The sequence below is a fragment of the Neomonachus schauinslandi genome, chromosome 10 (assembly GCF_002201575.2).
Source record: "Neomonachus schauinslandi chromosome 10, ASM220157v2, whole genome shotgun sequence".
NCBI lineage: Eukaryota > Metazoa > Chordata > Mammalia > Carnivora > Phocidae > Neomonachus > Neomonachus schauinslandi.
In genome coordinates, this window is record NC_058412.1 from 136,409,119 (window position 1) to 136,423,458 (window position 14,340).

General features: G+C 54.1%; 1 protein-coding gene across 2 annotated transcripts in view; it reads left to right on the plus strand.

The window, feature by feature from the left end:
* Positions 1-14,340, plus strand: part of CDH4 (cadherin 4) — a 542,859-nt gene that overhangs the window by 386,789 nt on the left and 141,730 nt on the right. For both annotated transcript variants that reach the window (XM_044918535.1, XM_044918536.1), the window contains exon 3: positions 7,477-7,703. In XM_044918535.1, the coding sequence (XP_044774470.1) occupies positions 7,477-7,703 (227 nt within the window). The remainder of the gene's footprint in view (positions 1-7,476; positions 7,704-14,340) is intronic.

Genomic DNA, 14,340 nt, shown 5'->3' on the forward strand with positions numbered 1-14,340 from the left:
GGAGGGAAGGGGAAGGGGGGAAGAAGGAAGGAAGGAGGGAAGGAAGGCAGGCAGACTCTGTTGGGTGAACTTAGCCTCAGCACAGTCCCAGCTACAAGCTCACCTCTGGCTCATTTGATCTTTCTCAGTTCACCTAACAAGAAAAATACTAAAAGGGCATGTTTCATAACCACAACGCAAATTCCAGTAGGAGACACAGCCTCCGCCCCTGTAAATGTCAGGCGTGCTGCTGCCGGTGAGGAAGGGGGTCCGCGCCCCCCGCTCACCGGTCCCAGCACACCAGCACCCGCCTCACTCTTCTCACCCAGCGAGCAATTAAACGTGATGGGGGTAAAGGGTTAAACGTCGAGCCTCTCGGGGAGGGGGCTGCCGTGTTTCCTTTCATGGGCGACCATCTCCTGCATACGCTGCGGATGAGCAGGGCTGCACGCGTCTGCTGAGAGCCAGCGATGAGCCAGCAAGGCCAGGGCAGAGGAGGGGATGCGTTTTTAAGCAAGATTTTGGCTCCATCCTGGAAAAACGAAAGCAACCACATACAGTGAGCATCAAACCGTCACGATCTTCAGATTTCAGGACCAGCCAGAGCCCGGACCCTGAGCCACAGATCCCTGCACTTGGAAAAGACAGTTTTAACACATGAGATTCGCACCAGCTACAAATTTTATGAATGCATGAAATTCTAAGAAAAACGTAACAGCGTCAGGCTTGCTGCATGCTTTGCATTTGGGGCATCAATTCACGAAATAGTAAAAGTGCCCGGGGCCCGTAGGGAGAAGGATGGCGTGTTGTGGGGGGTCAGTAAGGGCTCGTGGAATTACTCAAATAAAGGGATGCATTCCAGAATGTAATTAGTTGTCTTCCAACGAGTTCGGTTCACTTCTCAATGCAGCAGGGGGCTGGGGCAGTTCATTTTCATGGTGCCTTCCCGTCCTGGCATTCTGTGGGTTTGGGACACTCCTGGGAAATGCTGGAAACTCCTGGGAGCCATGCAGGGCTCCCGCACAGACACACGCAGCTCCCTCAGATCTTAGGCAACTGTACCATAGCTTCTAGAATTCGAGCTCAGATGTGGCCACTTCATGAAGCGTCCCTGAACACCTGCATGCCCTCCCTGCCCCTCACTTAGGACCCCAGGTTTCTGCACCTTGTACGCGCCCATGGGATCATGCACCTTTCTCCGCGATGTCAGCGTGTCTGTCCCCGTCCCCCAGCGTGAGCACTCTGGTCTGTGGCGTGGGACAGGGAAGGTGAGAGACGGGCCCAGGGAGGGAGAGGGCGGGGGGCGAGGGCTGGTCCTGAGGCCTCTGGGGGGAAGGAGGTCCCTCCCCTGTCAGTCCTTCAGCCAGGAACTGGGGACTCAGGGAGCCCCAGAAACTGGTTTTTAGGGACACAGAATTCACATGCCGTAAATTTCCCCATTTCAGAGTGAACAGTTCAGTGGCATTCAGTACATTCACGATCTTAAGCAGTCACTTCTATGTGGTTCCCAAACGTCTTACCCCATTCCCGTCAGTGGCCGCTCCCGTCCTCCTCCCCCAGCCACCACCCGTCTGCCTTCTGACTGCTGGCAGCACCTCTCCCGTGGGCATGGGCAGTGGGGACAGTCACCAGGTGGCCGCATACGCAGCAGGGCATTTAGGGAGATGCCGTCAGGGCCTGCAGCCAAGCTGGATGGATGACCCGTGAGAGGCCCCGCAGGGGCGCCAGGACCAGCGTGGGTGGGTCCTAAGGTTCCTGGGGACGACCTTGTCTCCCAATGCCCTGGACACGCCCCTGCCCAGGCCCCCAGCTCGTGTGTCCCTGCTGGAGGGACCCTCGCCCACATCCCTTGACCTGTTCCTCTTCCTTCGTTCCTTCTGTTCCTTCTGTTCCTGGTCCTTGAAGTTCTGTGTCCCCAGCAGACGGGTCTGTGGGGGGTTGTGGAGCCTTCTGCTCAGGGTCCTGTGAGCCACTTTGTAGCTAGATTTTGAGGACATGCCTCTGAAGTTGCAAGGGTGGGCTCCCAACTCCGCTCACTGGGCTGTTCCTATGGCCAGAAAAGGTCGTGACCCTCTCTTAACATTGGCCCCAAAAAGTGGCGTCCTATCCACTCAGAACCCTCCCTCAGTTCCAGAGGCTGCTGAGTGCCAGGTGGCCCTTCCCCCTGCCCCCCGAGGGAGAGCTCCAGGCAGGTGGGGATTACCTGGATTACCAAGGGTGGGTGTCCAGGTCAGCAGACTCGGAGAGGCCCCTCCCTCAGCCTGTCCCTCGGAGTGTGTGGCCGGCCTCTGCCTGCTTGTTTACCTTCTGGTCACCAGCAGCAGGCCCTGCTGCAGTCACGCTAGTTCTCAGGTCCTTGAGACCCTGAAATGCCTCTGCCACAGGACCTTTGCACATGCTGTCCATGTGGCCTGCCCAAGCCTCACGGGGGCGCTCTCATCCCTCGGGTCTTAGAGGAAGCACTCCTCCCTGCCCTGCCAAGTCTGAGTCAGGCTCTCCCAGAACCTGGCTCCTTCTCCGCTGGCGTGCCTCCCTTGGGAGCCTTGCCTTTCTGATGTAACGACTTGGTTAATTTCCGCCCCACACTCCAACCCCTCCCTGGCAGTGACTGTGTTTGGCTTTTGCTGACTGTCACATCTCCATGAGCGAATCCTGTCTGTAAATGGGAGTGAGTGAGGCTCCCACCTGGGTGGGCTCTGCGTGTGCGGAGTCACCTCTACCACAGGGCAGGGCCCCCTCATGGGGGAGCAGAATCCACGTGGGTCCTGGGAGACATAGCAGACAGGGGGTCACCCTGGGGCAGGGGAGGCCACAGAAAGCCCAACCGCTTAAATAGGTCCCCTGAGTGGGTGTCAGTCAGGATGCCCGGATGGTGGAGCCTAACACATACACAGCGCGGAGGAGACTGCGGCCGTGACAGATGGCTGGGCAGGTGCGCCCCTGCCCCTTATCTGGACCAGCAGCAGCGTCCCTGCCGGAGGGCGACCAGCCTGGAATGCCGATCAGACTCTGCTTGGCTTTAGGGACCTCCTGGCGAGGGGCGGGGGAGCCAGGAGTCGGCTGCAGAAGTGAAATCCTGAAATCCTTGCATGTTGGGGTGCTCGGCCTTCCCCGGTGTCCAGCCAGGGCTGCTCCGGGCACTCATGTTTCCCTGGTGCGTCCTGAGTAGCCTTTAGAGCTGCTGAGGCAGACGCCGTGTTTGCGCTGTTTGTGGAATGAACGACCCTGTGTGACCTTGGCCGAGAGCCGTCGCTCCCCTGGGCCTATCTCCTCCTCAGGCTCTAAAGGGTGACGTGCATCTTGTCCACAGTGTCAGACAAGCAGGCATTTACCCGTCTGTCCCGCGCCGGGCAAGGCTCGTCCTGGCCACCGCAGGGACAGAGACAGATGCTCGGAGAGGCCACTGCTTGTCAAGCACAGAGCTGGGTTCAGGCCGTACCCCAGAGGGGCCTGGGCCGGCGTGGGCATGGCTGCAGTGCACGCCCACCCCACGGCACACGCGGGCCAGGACGGGGCGGTGGCATCGGCCATCACCGGTGTTTGCCGGACCAGGCGCGGCCAGGAGCTCACCTCCCCACCGGCCCGGGGCCGGTCCTCGGGCGGGCAGAGGGCACGAGTCTTGCCCACAGGCCCCGCTCCCGGCCTCCCCAGCGCCGGCTGTGCAGCCGCCAACGCCGAGGAACAGAGGCAGCGGGGCCGTGGCCATGTGTACTTAGATGATTGGATTTCATGTCTCTCAGGACTCCCGTCTCTTGTCAAGTGTGTTTAAAACTAATGGAAGTAATTAGCAAGCCGCAGAGAGCCGCATGCAGCAGAAGCGCTTTGATCCCGCGTCGTGGCCCCAGGGCACGGAGGCAGCTCCCACGCAGGCCTCCTTCGGCGGATCCCCGGGGCGGGGGGGTGCCTTCCCCCACAAAGTGACTTTCCCCCCACGGGTGGTGCTGGGGCCAGCGTCCCGGAGGGGCTGGGGCTGCTGACAGCCTCGGTGACCAGCTGCAGGTGCCGCCCACGACCTGTTTCCCCAAACGCCGGCACAAAGTTCCCTCTCGAGGACTGAGATGCGCACAGAGCCGGTCGAAGGAGAGTCGCCCTGGGGGCATCTGGGTGGCGCAGTCGGTTGAGCATCCGACTCATGGTTTCCACTCAGGTCATGATCGCAGGGTCCTGGGATCGAGCCCTGCATTGGGCTCCACCCTCAGCATGGAGTCTGCTTGGGATTCTCTTCCTCTCCCTCTGCCCCTCCACTCGTGCTCTCTTTCTTTCTCTAAAATAAATAAATAAAATCGTAAAAAAAAAAAAAAAAAAGAGAGCGTCCCCCTGCCAGCTCAGCGTGGTGTCGGGGAGCCTGCAGCACCGTGCCTCCGGCTCTTGCCACCTCCAAGAAGGTGCAGTGTCTCTGGGACTCCGTTTCCTCATCCGCAGTACGGGGACGCCACCCGCCAGCTGTGCCTAGCGGAGCGCCAGCGCCTGGGAGGCGGGCCAGCTCCCGGAGAGCCCCAGGTCGAGGCAAGATAGATGCACAACCTGAATCTAATCGGAGCAGGAGCTTTTCCGAATTTGCTGGTTTCATCTGCAACATCAAGGGAAACGTTTCTTCTAGAATCTCATGGGACTTTAATTTTTTTTCTGAAAACTAAGGAGAGATGAGATCAAAAACAAATACATGGAGGAAAGTATTGACTGAACATGTTAATATTGGGCTGCTCACCCTCACAGCCTGGGATGCTAGCGGCAGCAGCCTTGGGGGCTCTTTCCCGCAGGGACCGTCCACATTCAGCTGGACCAGAGGTGTCTTCCCGCCTCCCCGTGGTTCCTGCAGACCCCGCCATTCTCCCCAGGGCTGAGGGAGAGGGTGCCCTCGCTGTGGCGTGTGGCATTTCTGGGCCGACACCGGCCATCCCGTCATGGCCAGGGTGCCGGTGGGGGTGGGGGAGCAGGGGTGCATTGTGGGGAGGCCTCGCCTCCTTTCATGCCAGCACGGTCCTCGGCCCCGGGACACGGCGGGAAGCCAGGACAGCGGCCTTGCCCTCACATGCTTGGCAGTCCAGGTGGACACGGGCAAGGAACAGAGAGAATTCCAGACAGAATGGGATGGGTGGTGCACTGTGAGGGCCACCTGCCAGCTGGGGCTGGTGTAGCCCTGGGGTCCAGCTGCTTCCCACTGAGCGGGGCCGACCCTGCCAGAAACCCACAGGCTCCTGACCACACCCACCATCACACAGACCTTAGTCCCAAAGCTTGGCTGCCCTGAGTGCTGTCCCAAGCCAGTCTAGAGGAGCTCGAGGGCACACGGGCCCAGCAGCGGCACCCTGGCCCTCAGGGTGGACAGGGGAAGGAGGTGTTCTGGGCCACATGGAGCTGGCTTTCCAGAACTCTGAGATCTGCAGGGGGAAGCCCCATGCGGTGCCCAGGCCTGCATGCCAGAGTGGCAGGGGGTCCAGGCTGCAGGGCCCGGTGCCCATCTGTGCCCCTTCCCACATGAGCACCATGTTAGTTGGGGCAACCCCTTCCCGAGAACAAGCCAGGTGACTGGTGGCTGCAGCCAGGCTCTTCCATGTGCCCACAAGGGTCCCCAGGGGAAGAGGCGGCCTCCCCAAGACCCACAGCTCTGCTCTGGCGAAACTGGCCAGTCCCTGTCAGACAGGCTGGAAAGACGTCGACTTTAAAGCCCCCGAAGATCTTGTGAACACCCCTGTGGGGAAGCGCTGGTTTTATCCCATGGGCTTGACTGCTGCAGGTTGCGCATCACAGCCCTCTTGATGGCCACATCTTTGGTGTCTTCCCGCCCTGGGGACGTGCGTCGTCTGAAGGGTCCCGGTACACAGGGCTCCAAATTTCCCGCTGGGTCCACACCTTTGCTTCCCTCGACGTCACCCAAACTCTGCGACTTTGTTTTAAATACAACGGTGTCGACATTTAATCTTGACGAAATGCAAGCCCTCCCGCCGCTGTCCAAGGCTGTTAGTGTTACTAGAAATTCGCATGTAGATAACAAAGGAGCTTATTTATGTATTTTGGGCTCATCTCCCAACATTCATAGAACCGTCATGTTTATCTTTGTCCGTGACAATTGGGTGTCAGGAATGACTGATGCGCTGTTGGTTGTTGATTTTAATTTGCTTACCGTCAGGGCGAGTGGTACTATGAGAACAGTGTGGGATTTTCTTGTCAATTGAAAGGAAATGCGATTATTCCCTCGTCGTCATCAGGGGACGGATTTCCACAGAGCCACAACCCGCCCAAGCCCCGGTTGTGCTCAGCATCCAAGGACCGGGTCTGTGCACCCGGGGGGGCCGACTCCCACCCTCTCGGGCCAGACGGGGCAGAAATTCCTGGCATTGTCACATTTGAAAACATTTTTACACCAAACCCATGAGTGGGAGGTAACGGGGAGACGTCTGCAGTGAAGTATGCGAGATATGGGAACATACACATCATTTATTATTTCAAGGCAAGCAACAATAAAAGGTGAACACGGGAAAAACACTTTATCAAATGTAACAGCAAAGTGCTTTTTTTAGTTTCTGGAATAAATAGTAATTAAATCATGGAGGCTGTGACAGTGAAATTGCTTAAAAAAGCAATCCTCCCACCGTAATTGCTGAGATACCCACACTTTTATAAATACTAGGTAACTTGACCCATTGTTTCTATCAGCGGAATGTGACACCAGCTGTTGGCACCCCCTCATTTAGCGTGGCGTTGGCGACAGCTGCAAATGCACTGATGTGGTCCCGGTGAATGCGCGGCTCCCGAGGTGTCCTTCCCAGCCCAGGAATTATGGGTGGCAGGATGACGGAGTCACTGGGAGGGGCTGGAGACGCGGTGCCAAATTCCTGTGCGGGGAGCAAAGCTACGCGCCACGGCATCAGGAAACTGGCTGCCTCCACCACCCCGTGTCCCCGCCGCTGAAGGCCCTGGCTGCCCCCAGTCCCGCCAGCCCGCCCTGACCGAGTCCGCAGGGGTCAGGTTGGGTCCCTGAGTGGTAAAATACACCAGAGAACACAACAGATTCAAGCCCCAGTCAGAACACCGCCTTCCCCGGCTCCTTCCCTGCACTTGGCCCTCTTGGGGTGGAAACACAGATCCGTGGGGGCTTTCAAGTGAGCTGGCGGCACGAGGTTTGCAGGGGCTGAGTGGGGGGACGGCCGAGTGGGTCGTTCTCAGGCGGGCACCCCCGCGGCGTCACTCACAGACCCAGGGATACAGACGGGGAGGTGGGTGTGCGCAGACGGAGAGCGGCCAGCCGCGGGTTAGACAGGAGAACAGCGCACCCTTTGCTGTTTTATGTCCTTCCGCAAAGGCCAGTAGCTAATTCCCGGAGCGGGAGGGATAAAACACAATACCTGAAGGTCGAAAAATCAGTTAATCATTATTTTCCCCGTGTTGCTCCTTTGGAGACTGAGAACCCGTGGCTGAAAAGCAACCATGTGAGCGTCTGAGCCACCATTTCGCCCGCTGGGCCGGTCCTGACCCTGTCTCCCTTTCCACTTGCAGTCACGTTCAGCAGCTGTTTGGGGACCAAGGGGACACGGTATGAGACCAACAGCCTGGACTTCAAAGTAGAGGCGGATGGGACGGTCTTTGCCACGCGGGAGCTGCGGATCCCCTCCGAGCAGGTGGCGTTCACCGTGACCGCGTGGGACCGCCAGACGGCCAAGCGATGGGATGCCGTGGTGCGCCTGCTGGTGGCCCAGCCCTCGTCCGCCCACTCCACACACAAGGTGAGATGTGACCACACGCGGAGCTTGGGGAGCGAGCGTCCTTCCTCCCTCTGCAGAGGCTCCCCAGGTGCAGGACACCTCAGCGGGCTGTGCAGGCCCCAGAGGACCCTCTGACCTGCCACCTTCCTGAGGGACGTCTGCCTCGCGGGCGGCGCACGGGCCGCACGCCCGCCGTAATACACGGCTCTCACCCCCTTGACGGTCTTAATTGCTCTTTCCCGTTTCTCACTGGGCACCTGACATTCTGTAGCCTCTCCTGAGTGCAGCTTTGGCCTCAGGCATGGGGCTGGCGGGTTAGCAGGGAAGTTCCAGCCAGGTTGGTCCCTGTGACAGGTCCCAACTGCTCAGTGCCCAGGGGTCAGCCCGTGTGCTGAAACCCTCACGGCTGACAGGGGGCCTCGGGGACCATCAGAATTACTGTGGTGCCGGGTGCTGTGTGTCAGCAACGGAGAACAGATGGCTTGAAGCCATGCCTTCAAGAGCGGTCCTGGGCATCCCCTCAGAAAAGAGCCCTGGGAGGTAAAGGGTTAAAGCACATTGATCAGATTCCTTTCTGTAGATTTACCGAGAGCCTCACACGATTAATGTGTTTCGTGGACCGCGGGGGCAAGCAGACCGCAAGTTTCCCAAGCCTGCTGGTCAAGGAACCCTCCTCATGGAACATCTTGTAAGGCAGGTCTTTGGGAAAACAGGGACCTGGGTTTTGTTTCGTCTATTTGTAAACAACGTAGAGGTGGTTTAGGTTAGATAAGAGAAAGCGGTGACTCTGGTGGGTAGCTTTCCCCCCCGTGATGAGCTGACCCACCTGGGAAGGACGTCGAGTGCCCTCGTGGGTGTGTTGAACTGTGTCAACAGCAGAGCCCCAGCAGCTGCGAGCCTCCCCATGTGGATGCTAAAGACCCCAATACAGACGGATGTGGCTTCCATTCTTTCCTGAGTGCTGATGACGAGCCACATGCTGGCAAGAAGGCAGTGAGCAAGGCGGGCCCTGGGGCGCCCCGGGACGCGGCCGCGGGAGGGGCCCTTCCCCCCAGGCGCGAGGCCAGGGGCCGGCAGTGTTGAGGCTTACATCCCTGATTGCGATGCAGAAGCTACGGGCCTGTGAACAGAGGATAGAGGCCCTTAAAGCCTGTGGAAGGCCTCAGATAAAAGGCACTAATTGAAAACATAATGACACCTTTTGTTAGGGTTGTTAATGAAGCAATTTCTGATGCAGTTAATCCCCTGATCCTCTCGGAAGGTGATTGCAATTAGACAGTCCTCAGTTCGAGCGCCCCTCCAACCCCACGTCAGGCTGGCCCAACCAGCACCCAAGGAGCAAAGAGGGAGACAGAGAATCCACATCCCAGGCTCAGCCATCCCGGTGAGTCCAGCTGCCAGGTGCCATGGGGCCACACCCCTGCATGTATGAAAGGTGGGCAGGGTCTCTACAGCCCACCCAACCAGCCCTTCTCTATTTATTTAAGAAGAAACAGGCTCCCTGTTTCTTCTTACTTTCAAACCCAAAGTTCCTTGTCCTGACTTTTTAAGACTCTACCCTAGGCATCCACTCCTCTGACCCTCAGAACATCTGGAAGTGGCTCCTGTCATTGTCCCCACTTTACAGATAGGGACGCTCAGCCATGTCACTGCAGCCCCTTTCCTGCATGGGAGAGTCAGTGTTCTAGAAAGGAGTGAAAACTGACTTTCTAGGTATGGCTGAGCCCAGCTTCATAAAGGAGCCTGGCTGCCCTGGGTTATGGTTTAAGTCAAGTCTTCTCCAATTTACTGGCTGATGCTTTGGGACAAGTCACATGACTTTGCTAAGATTTACTGATCTGGAAAATGGGATGACAATAGGGTTGTCACAAGTATTATATGAGATTACATGTCCTACAGATTGCAGACTCACAAGAGCCCTGCCACAAGGATGCGGCTCTTACTGCTGTCATCGGCATGGCCCCAACCCTCAGAGTCCTGTGCCTATTGCAGCCACTGGACCCTCCCCAGGGTGGTTCCTGGGGGCAGGAAGGAGGGTCTGGGTGAGACACTGAGTCACTTAGTTGGTATGTCCTTACAGAGACCAATGCCGAGCTTTGAATAATGTCACTCTCTATAAATGGATTAAGGTGATGCCGTATTGCTTATGTCCCTAACCACCTGTCAGAATCAAATGTAAATCTTCTCTGGTGGAAGGTATCTCACTGGGCCTCAAATTATACCCATCTTCTCTTATATACAATGTCTAGAACTCAGCTGAAAATGACTGGGCACCCAGTGCGGATGGGACAAGACCCACACTGGCTCCAGGTAACGGAGTTATCGGACAAAGATATTATAATATCTATGCTTATGGTTTCAAGCACATTGAAGACAAGATTTTGACAGAAAATTAGAAGAATAAAAAAGAATTGGGCAATTTAGGATGGAAAAATATAACAAACAAAAGAAAAAGCTCACTGGGTAGCTATATCTGCAGATTAGACGCAGTTGAAGAGAGAGTTAGTGAAGCAGAAAATGTCAGAAGAAATACTCAGGCTAAATCACAAGGAGGTAAACAGAAGGAAAACACAGAAAGAAGAGTAAGAGGCACTAGAGAAGTAGCAAGAAGTCCCAGCACGTGCGTGTTTGGAATATGAGGTGGGAGATAAAATGGAGCAGAAGTAACATTTGAAAAGATAATGGCAGCAAACATCCAGGCATCACTTCAACATGCCCCATGAACTCTACGTGGGATAATATGAAGAAAGTTGCACTCAGGCACGGTCTTCATCTGTTCAGGCTGCTGGAAGGACGCACCGTAGGCTGGGCGGCTTGTGAGCAACAGACATGTATTCCTCGAGGTTCTGGAGGCTGGAGCTCTGCCATCAGGATGGCGGCATGGTCAGGTCCCCAGGAGGGCCCCCTGCCGACCGCTGTCTTCAGACGTCTTGTATCCTCACCCGACAGTGAGTGGACAGAAGAGAGTCACTAATGGGCACCAGTCCCATCTCAGGAGTGCCACCCGCATGACCTCCTCTGATCCTAATAACCCCCTGGAGGCCACACCTCCTGACACCGTCACCCTGAGGATTAGGTTCCAGCGTAGGAATTTGGGGACACACACATTCAGTCCACCAACAAGCATTTTATGGTAAAACGTGTGAAAACCAAAGTCACTAGAAGCAAACAGAAGCCAGGTGCGGGGAAGGCACAGTGGTGACATGGGAGCTGGCTTCTCATGGGGACGATGGGGGCTGGAAGGCAGCAGGTGGTGACAGACACAGGATTCTGTTACCCAGTGAAAGTCCCCTTCAGGAAGTGCCCCAAGAGACTCTGCCACAGGTTGTGTTCTTCAGGCAGAAACAGGACGCTTGGAGACAAAAGCCTGGAATGAAAAGCCATGAAAAGATTAAGTAGATGCAAATAGCCGTGAGCAGGGCGGATGAGACGCTGCACGGGGCGTAAGCTACACGACAGGTGGGAAAGCAGGCACAGAGTCGGAGGGTCCAGGCTGCTTGCATCGTCCTGGAAGATGATGGAAATCGAATTAATACAATACCCAGATAAGACAAAGACCCCTGTTATGAGGTTTTGGAAAATCACCACAGGGTCACGGTCACTTCAAGTGACACATCACTTGAAGATGCACATGGAGTCCTGGCCAAAGGAGGCGGCATTTCACGTCAGAAGTAAATCTGAACTTGAGGAGTGACCTAAAGTCTCTGTGGTGTCTGACCTTGTACTCAAGTGATAAAAACATATCTGTCATAATAACAGATGTTCATTTTCCCGTGGGATTCTCATAGAACTCTAACATGATTGCAGAGGATGCATTATGCTCTTGCCAGGTATCTTAATAATGACCAGCACTGTGCAAAGGAGAGCTAAACCCTCCCGCCTCCTGGGTGCATTTCCTGTTCAAATGTTTTCACGTCTTTGAGTTTGCAAATTTAGGCAATATTTTTTAGAAGTGCCTTAAATAATATAATTTGACCTTTTCCTCTGTTAACAATGTGAATTTTCAACCAAGTAATCTTTTTTTAAAGATTTTACTTATAGAGTAAGCAGGAGGGAGAGTATGAGTGGGTAGGTTAAAGGGAGAGGGAGAAGCAGGCTCCCCACTGAGTAAGGAGCCCAAAAAAGTAGACTTTCTTAAACAAAAAAAGTCATAAGATTGTTTAAGTTCTAACATAATAGATGGGAAAATAGAGTACTAAAACTTGCCAATCCAAAAAATGGAAGGAAAGAATAGAGGAGCTCTGTGTTTCTCTTTGAGAAAGATGGTGGATTTGCAAGTATATATTAATTATAATAAATGAAAATAGATGAGCTCTTGTAATTAAAAGAAAACAAATTGACAGATCAAAGAAAAACCCCAACTATATACAGGTCACAGAAGACAGATCTAAAAAGTGTAAGGATGGAGAAAAAAATGAAAGTAAAAAGACACAGGGAAAATACCATGTAATTCTCATCAGAAGCGAGCTAGGTGCTCGGTTAATATACGAGTCCTAAATTTGAGTAATTTGCACTGAGCGCTGAAACCAGCGGGAGGAGCCAAGGTCTGGGGTGTGTAGCCTTACGTGCGTAAGAACGGAAGGAAGGTGGAAACCGGCAGGCTACACATTCATCTCAAGAAATTAGGGAAAGAAATAAAATGGAACAAAGTAGAAAGAAGGAAATAGTAAAACCAAGAGGAGAAGTGATGGAATCAAAATAATAGAATTCACAGACAAGAGCTGATTCTTTAAACTCCTGAGCTGATAGGAGTAAGAAGGGAAACCACCAGTAATCCTTATCAGGAATGAAAATAGGGCGTCGTGATCACTCTCACAGATGGTTTCAGTGTGTTATGTACCATTTATGCCAATGTATATGGAAACATACCTGAAATGATAACCTTCTGGGAATGTACAACTCACCAAAACTAACTCGAGAAGAAAATCTGAACTGTTTTGTTATTACAAACAAATTTAAATTCAAACCCATGTCCCAAGGCCATGCCCACACATTGTGGCTGGGCTGAAGTTCTCCCCAAACTTGTCCAGAGCCCCAAACAGGTGTCTTGTCAAAACCAGCGAGAACCCTGAAGGGGCAGGAGGACAGCGGGTTGCTCTTCGCCAGGCTGCTCGTAAATAGATGAAAACAACACCTGAGCAAAATAATAACAAGCTCAAGTGCACCCATGTTTGCGAAGGACAAACCATGGCTGCCCTGGTCTGTTCCAAGAGCCAAAGATCGCTTCAACACTGGAAAATGAATACGTGTAACTCAACACGGAATAAAGGACAGATATTGCACGACCATGTGAATATCCACTGTTAAATGTAACTTCCATTCAGGATGAAATATCCAGCAGATTAGGAAGAGAAGGGGCCACCCCTAACCTCATCCAGGGCACACAGCACACAGCCAGTGTGCCGTGGGAATAGTCGAAGCCCATCCTGACGTCCGAAATAGCACCGGACGTCCTTACATCACCTGCCAGAGCTTCAAGCCGGCAAGGTCAGGTAAGAAAAGGAGATCCGAATAAGCAGAACTGGCGATATGTGTACCTTACAGGATTATGGATGTAGAAAATCGGAAACAGTCTGCAGAGACTCTGTGGGGCTGGGTGAGTGAGGTTTGTTAGCAAGAGTGCTAGGTGTGAGAACAATCATACCTCCGCGCCAGGAATAAATAGCTAGAAAGTGACATTTGAGCCAGATGCCAGTTACGATAGCATTGAGGATGATCATACAACCAGGAATAGATCTAACGAAACCTTGTAAGGGTCTCACAAGACCCTTACATGTTGCTGAGAACAATTAAAGACCTTGAAAACCACAGGAGTGTGACTGCTCCTAACTCAGGAAGCTTGGTGACATCAGCTGCCCCCAGGGGCCCCTGTAGACTCAACAACACAATACCAGCAAAAGTCACAGGATATTTTGTTCACTTACTTGTTTACAGAAGGGCAGACAGATGACTTTAATTTTTTTTTAAAGATTTACTGTTTTGAGAGAGAGAGAGAGAGAGAGAGAGAGAGAGCAGGGCGTGGGGCAGAGAGAAAGGGAGAGAGAATCTCAGGCAGACTCCACACTGAGCAGGGAGCCCGATGCGGGACTCGATCCCAGGACCCTGAGATCATGACCTGAGCTGAAGGCGGACGCTTCACCAGCTGAGCCACCCAGCAGGCGCCCCTAGATGACTTTAAATTTTGAAATGAAAATGCAGAGGAGCAAGAATAGCCCAGAACAACACGAAGGTGGGGGACTTGGTATTTGGGACGTGGTGAGGCGTATGAGCAAACCAGAGCAGTTTCCTGACCTCAGCGTGCTGGCATTTGGGCTGAATCATTCTCCACGGTGGGGTAGGCTGTCCTGCATGCTGTAGGAGGTCCAGCAGCATCCCCGGCCCCCACCCCTAGACCCCAGCGCCACCCCCACCACCCCCGTTGCAACCAAAGCTCTCTCCAGTCTTTGCAAAATGCTCCCAGGGACAAAACTGCCCCTGTTTGAGATCCACTGAACTACAGTAATTAAAATGGGTTTAGGAGCAAAGGTGGTCAGACAGGCAAAATGGAGCAGAATGATAAGCACAGAAAAAATATTTAACGTTTTTTCAAAAATCATTCATACACCAGAAGTCACCCACTTCGCATATCCAGTCTGATAAACCTTGTCAGGGCGCCTGG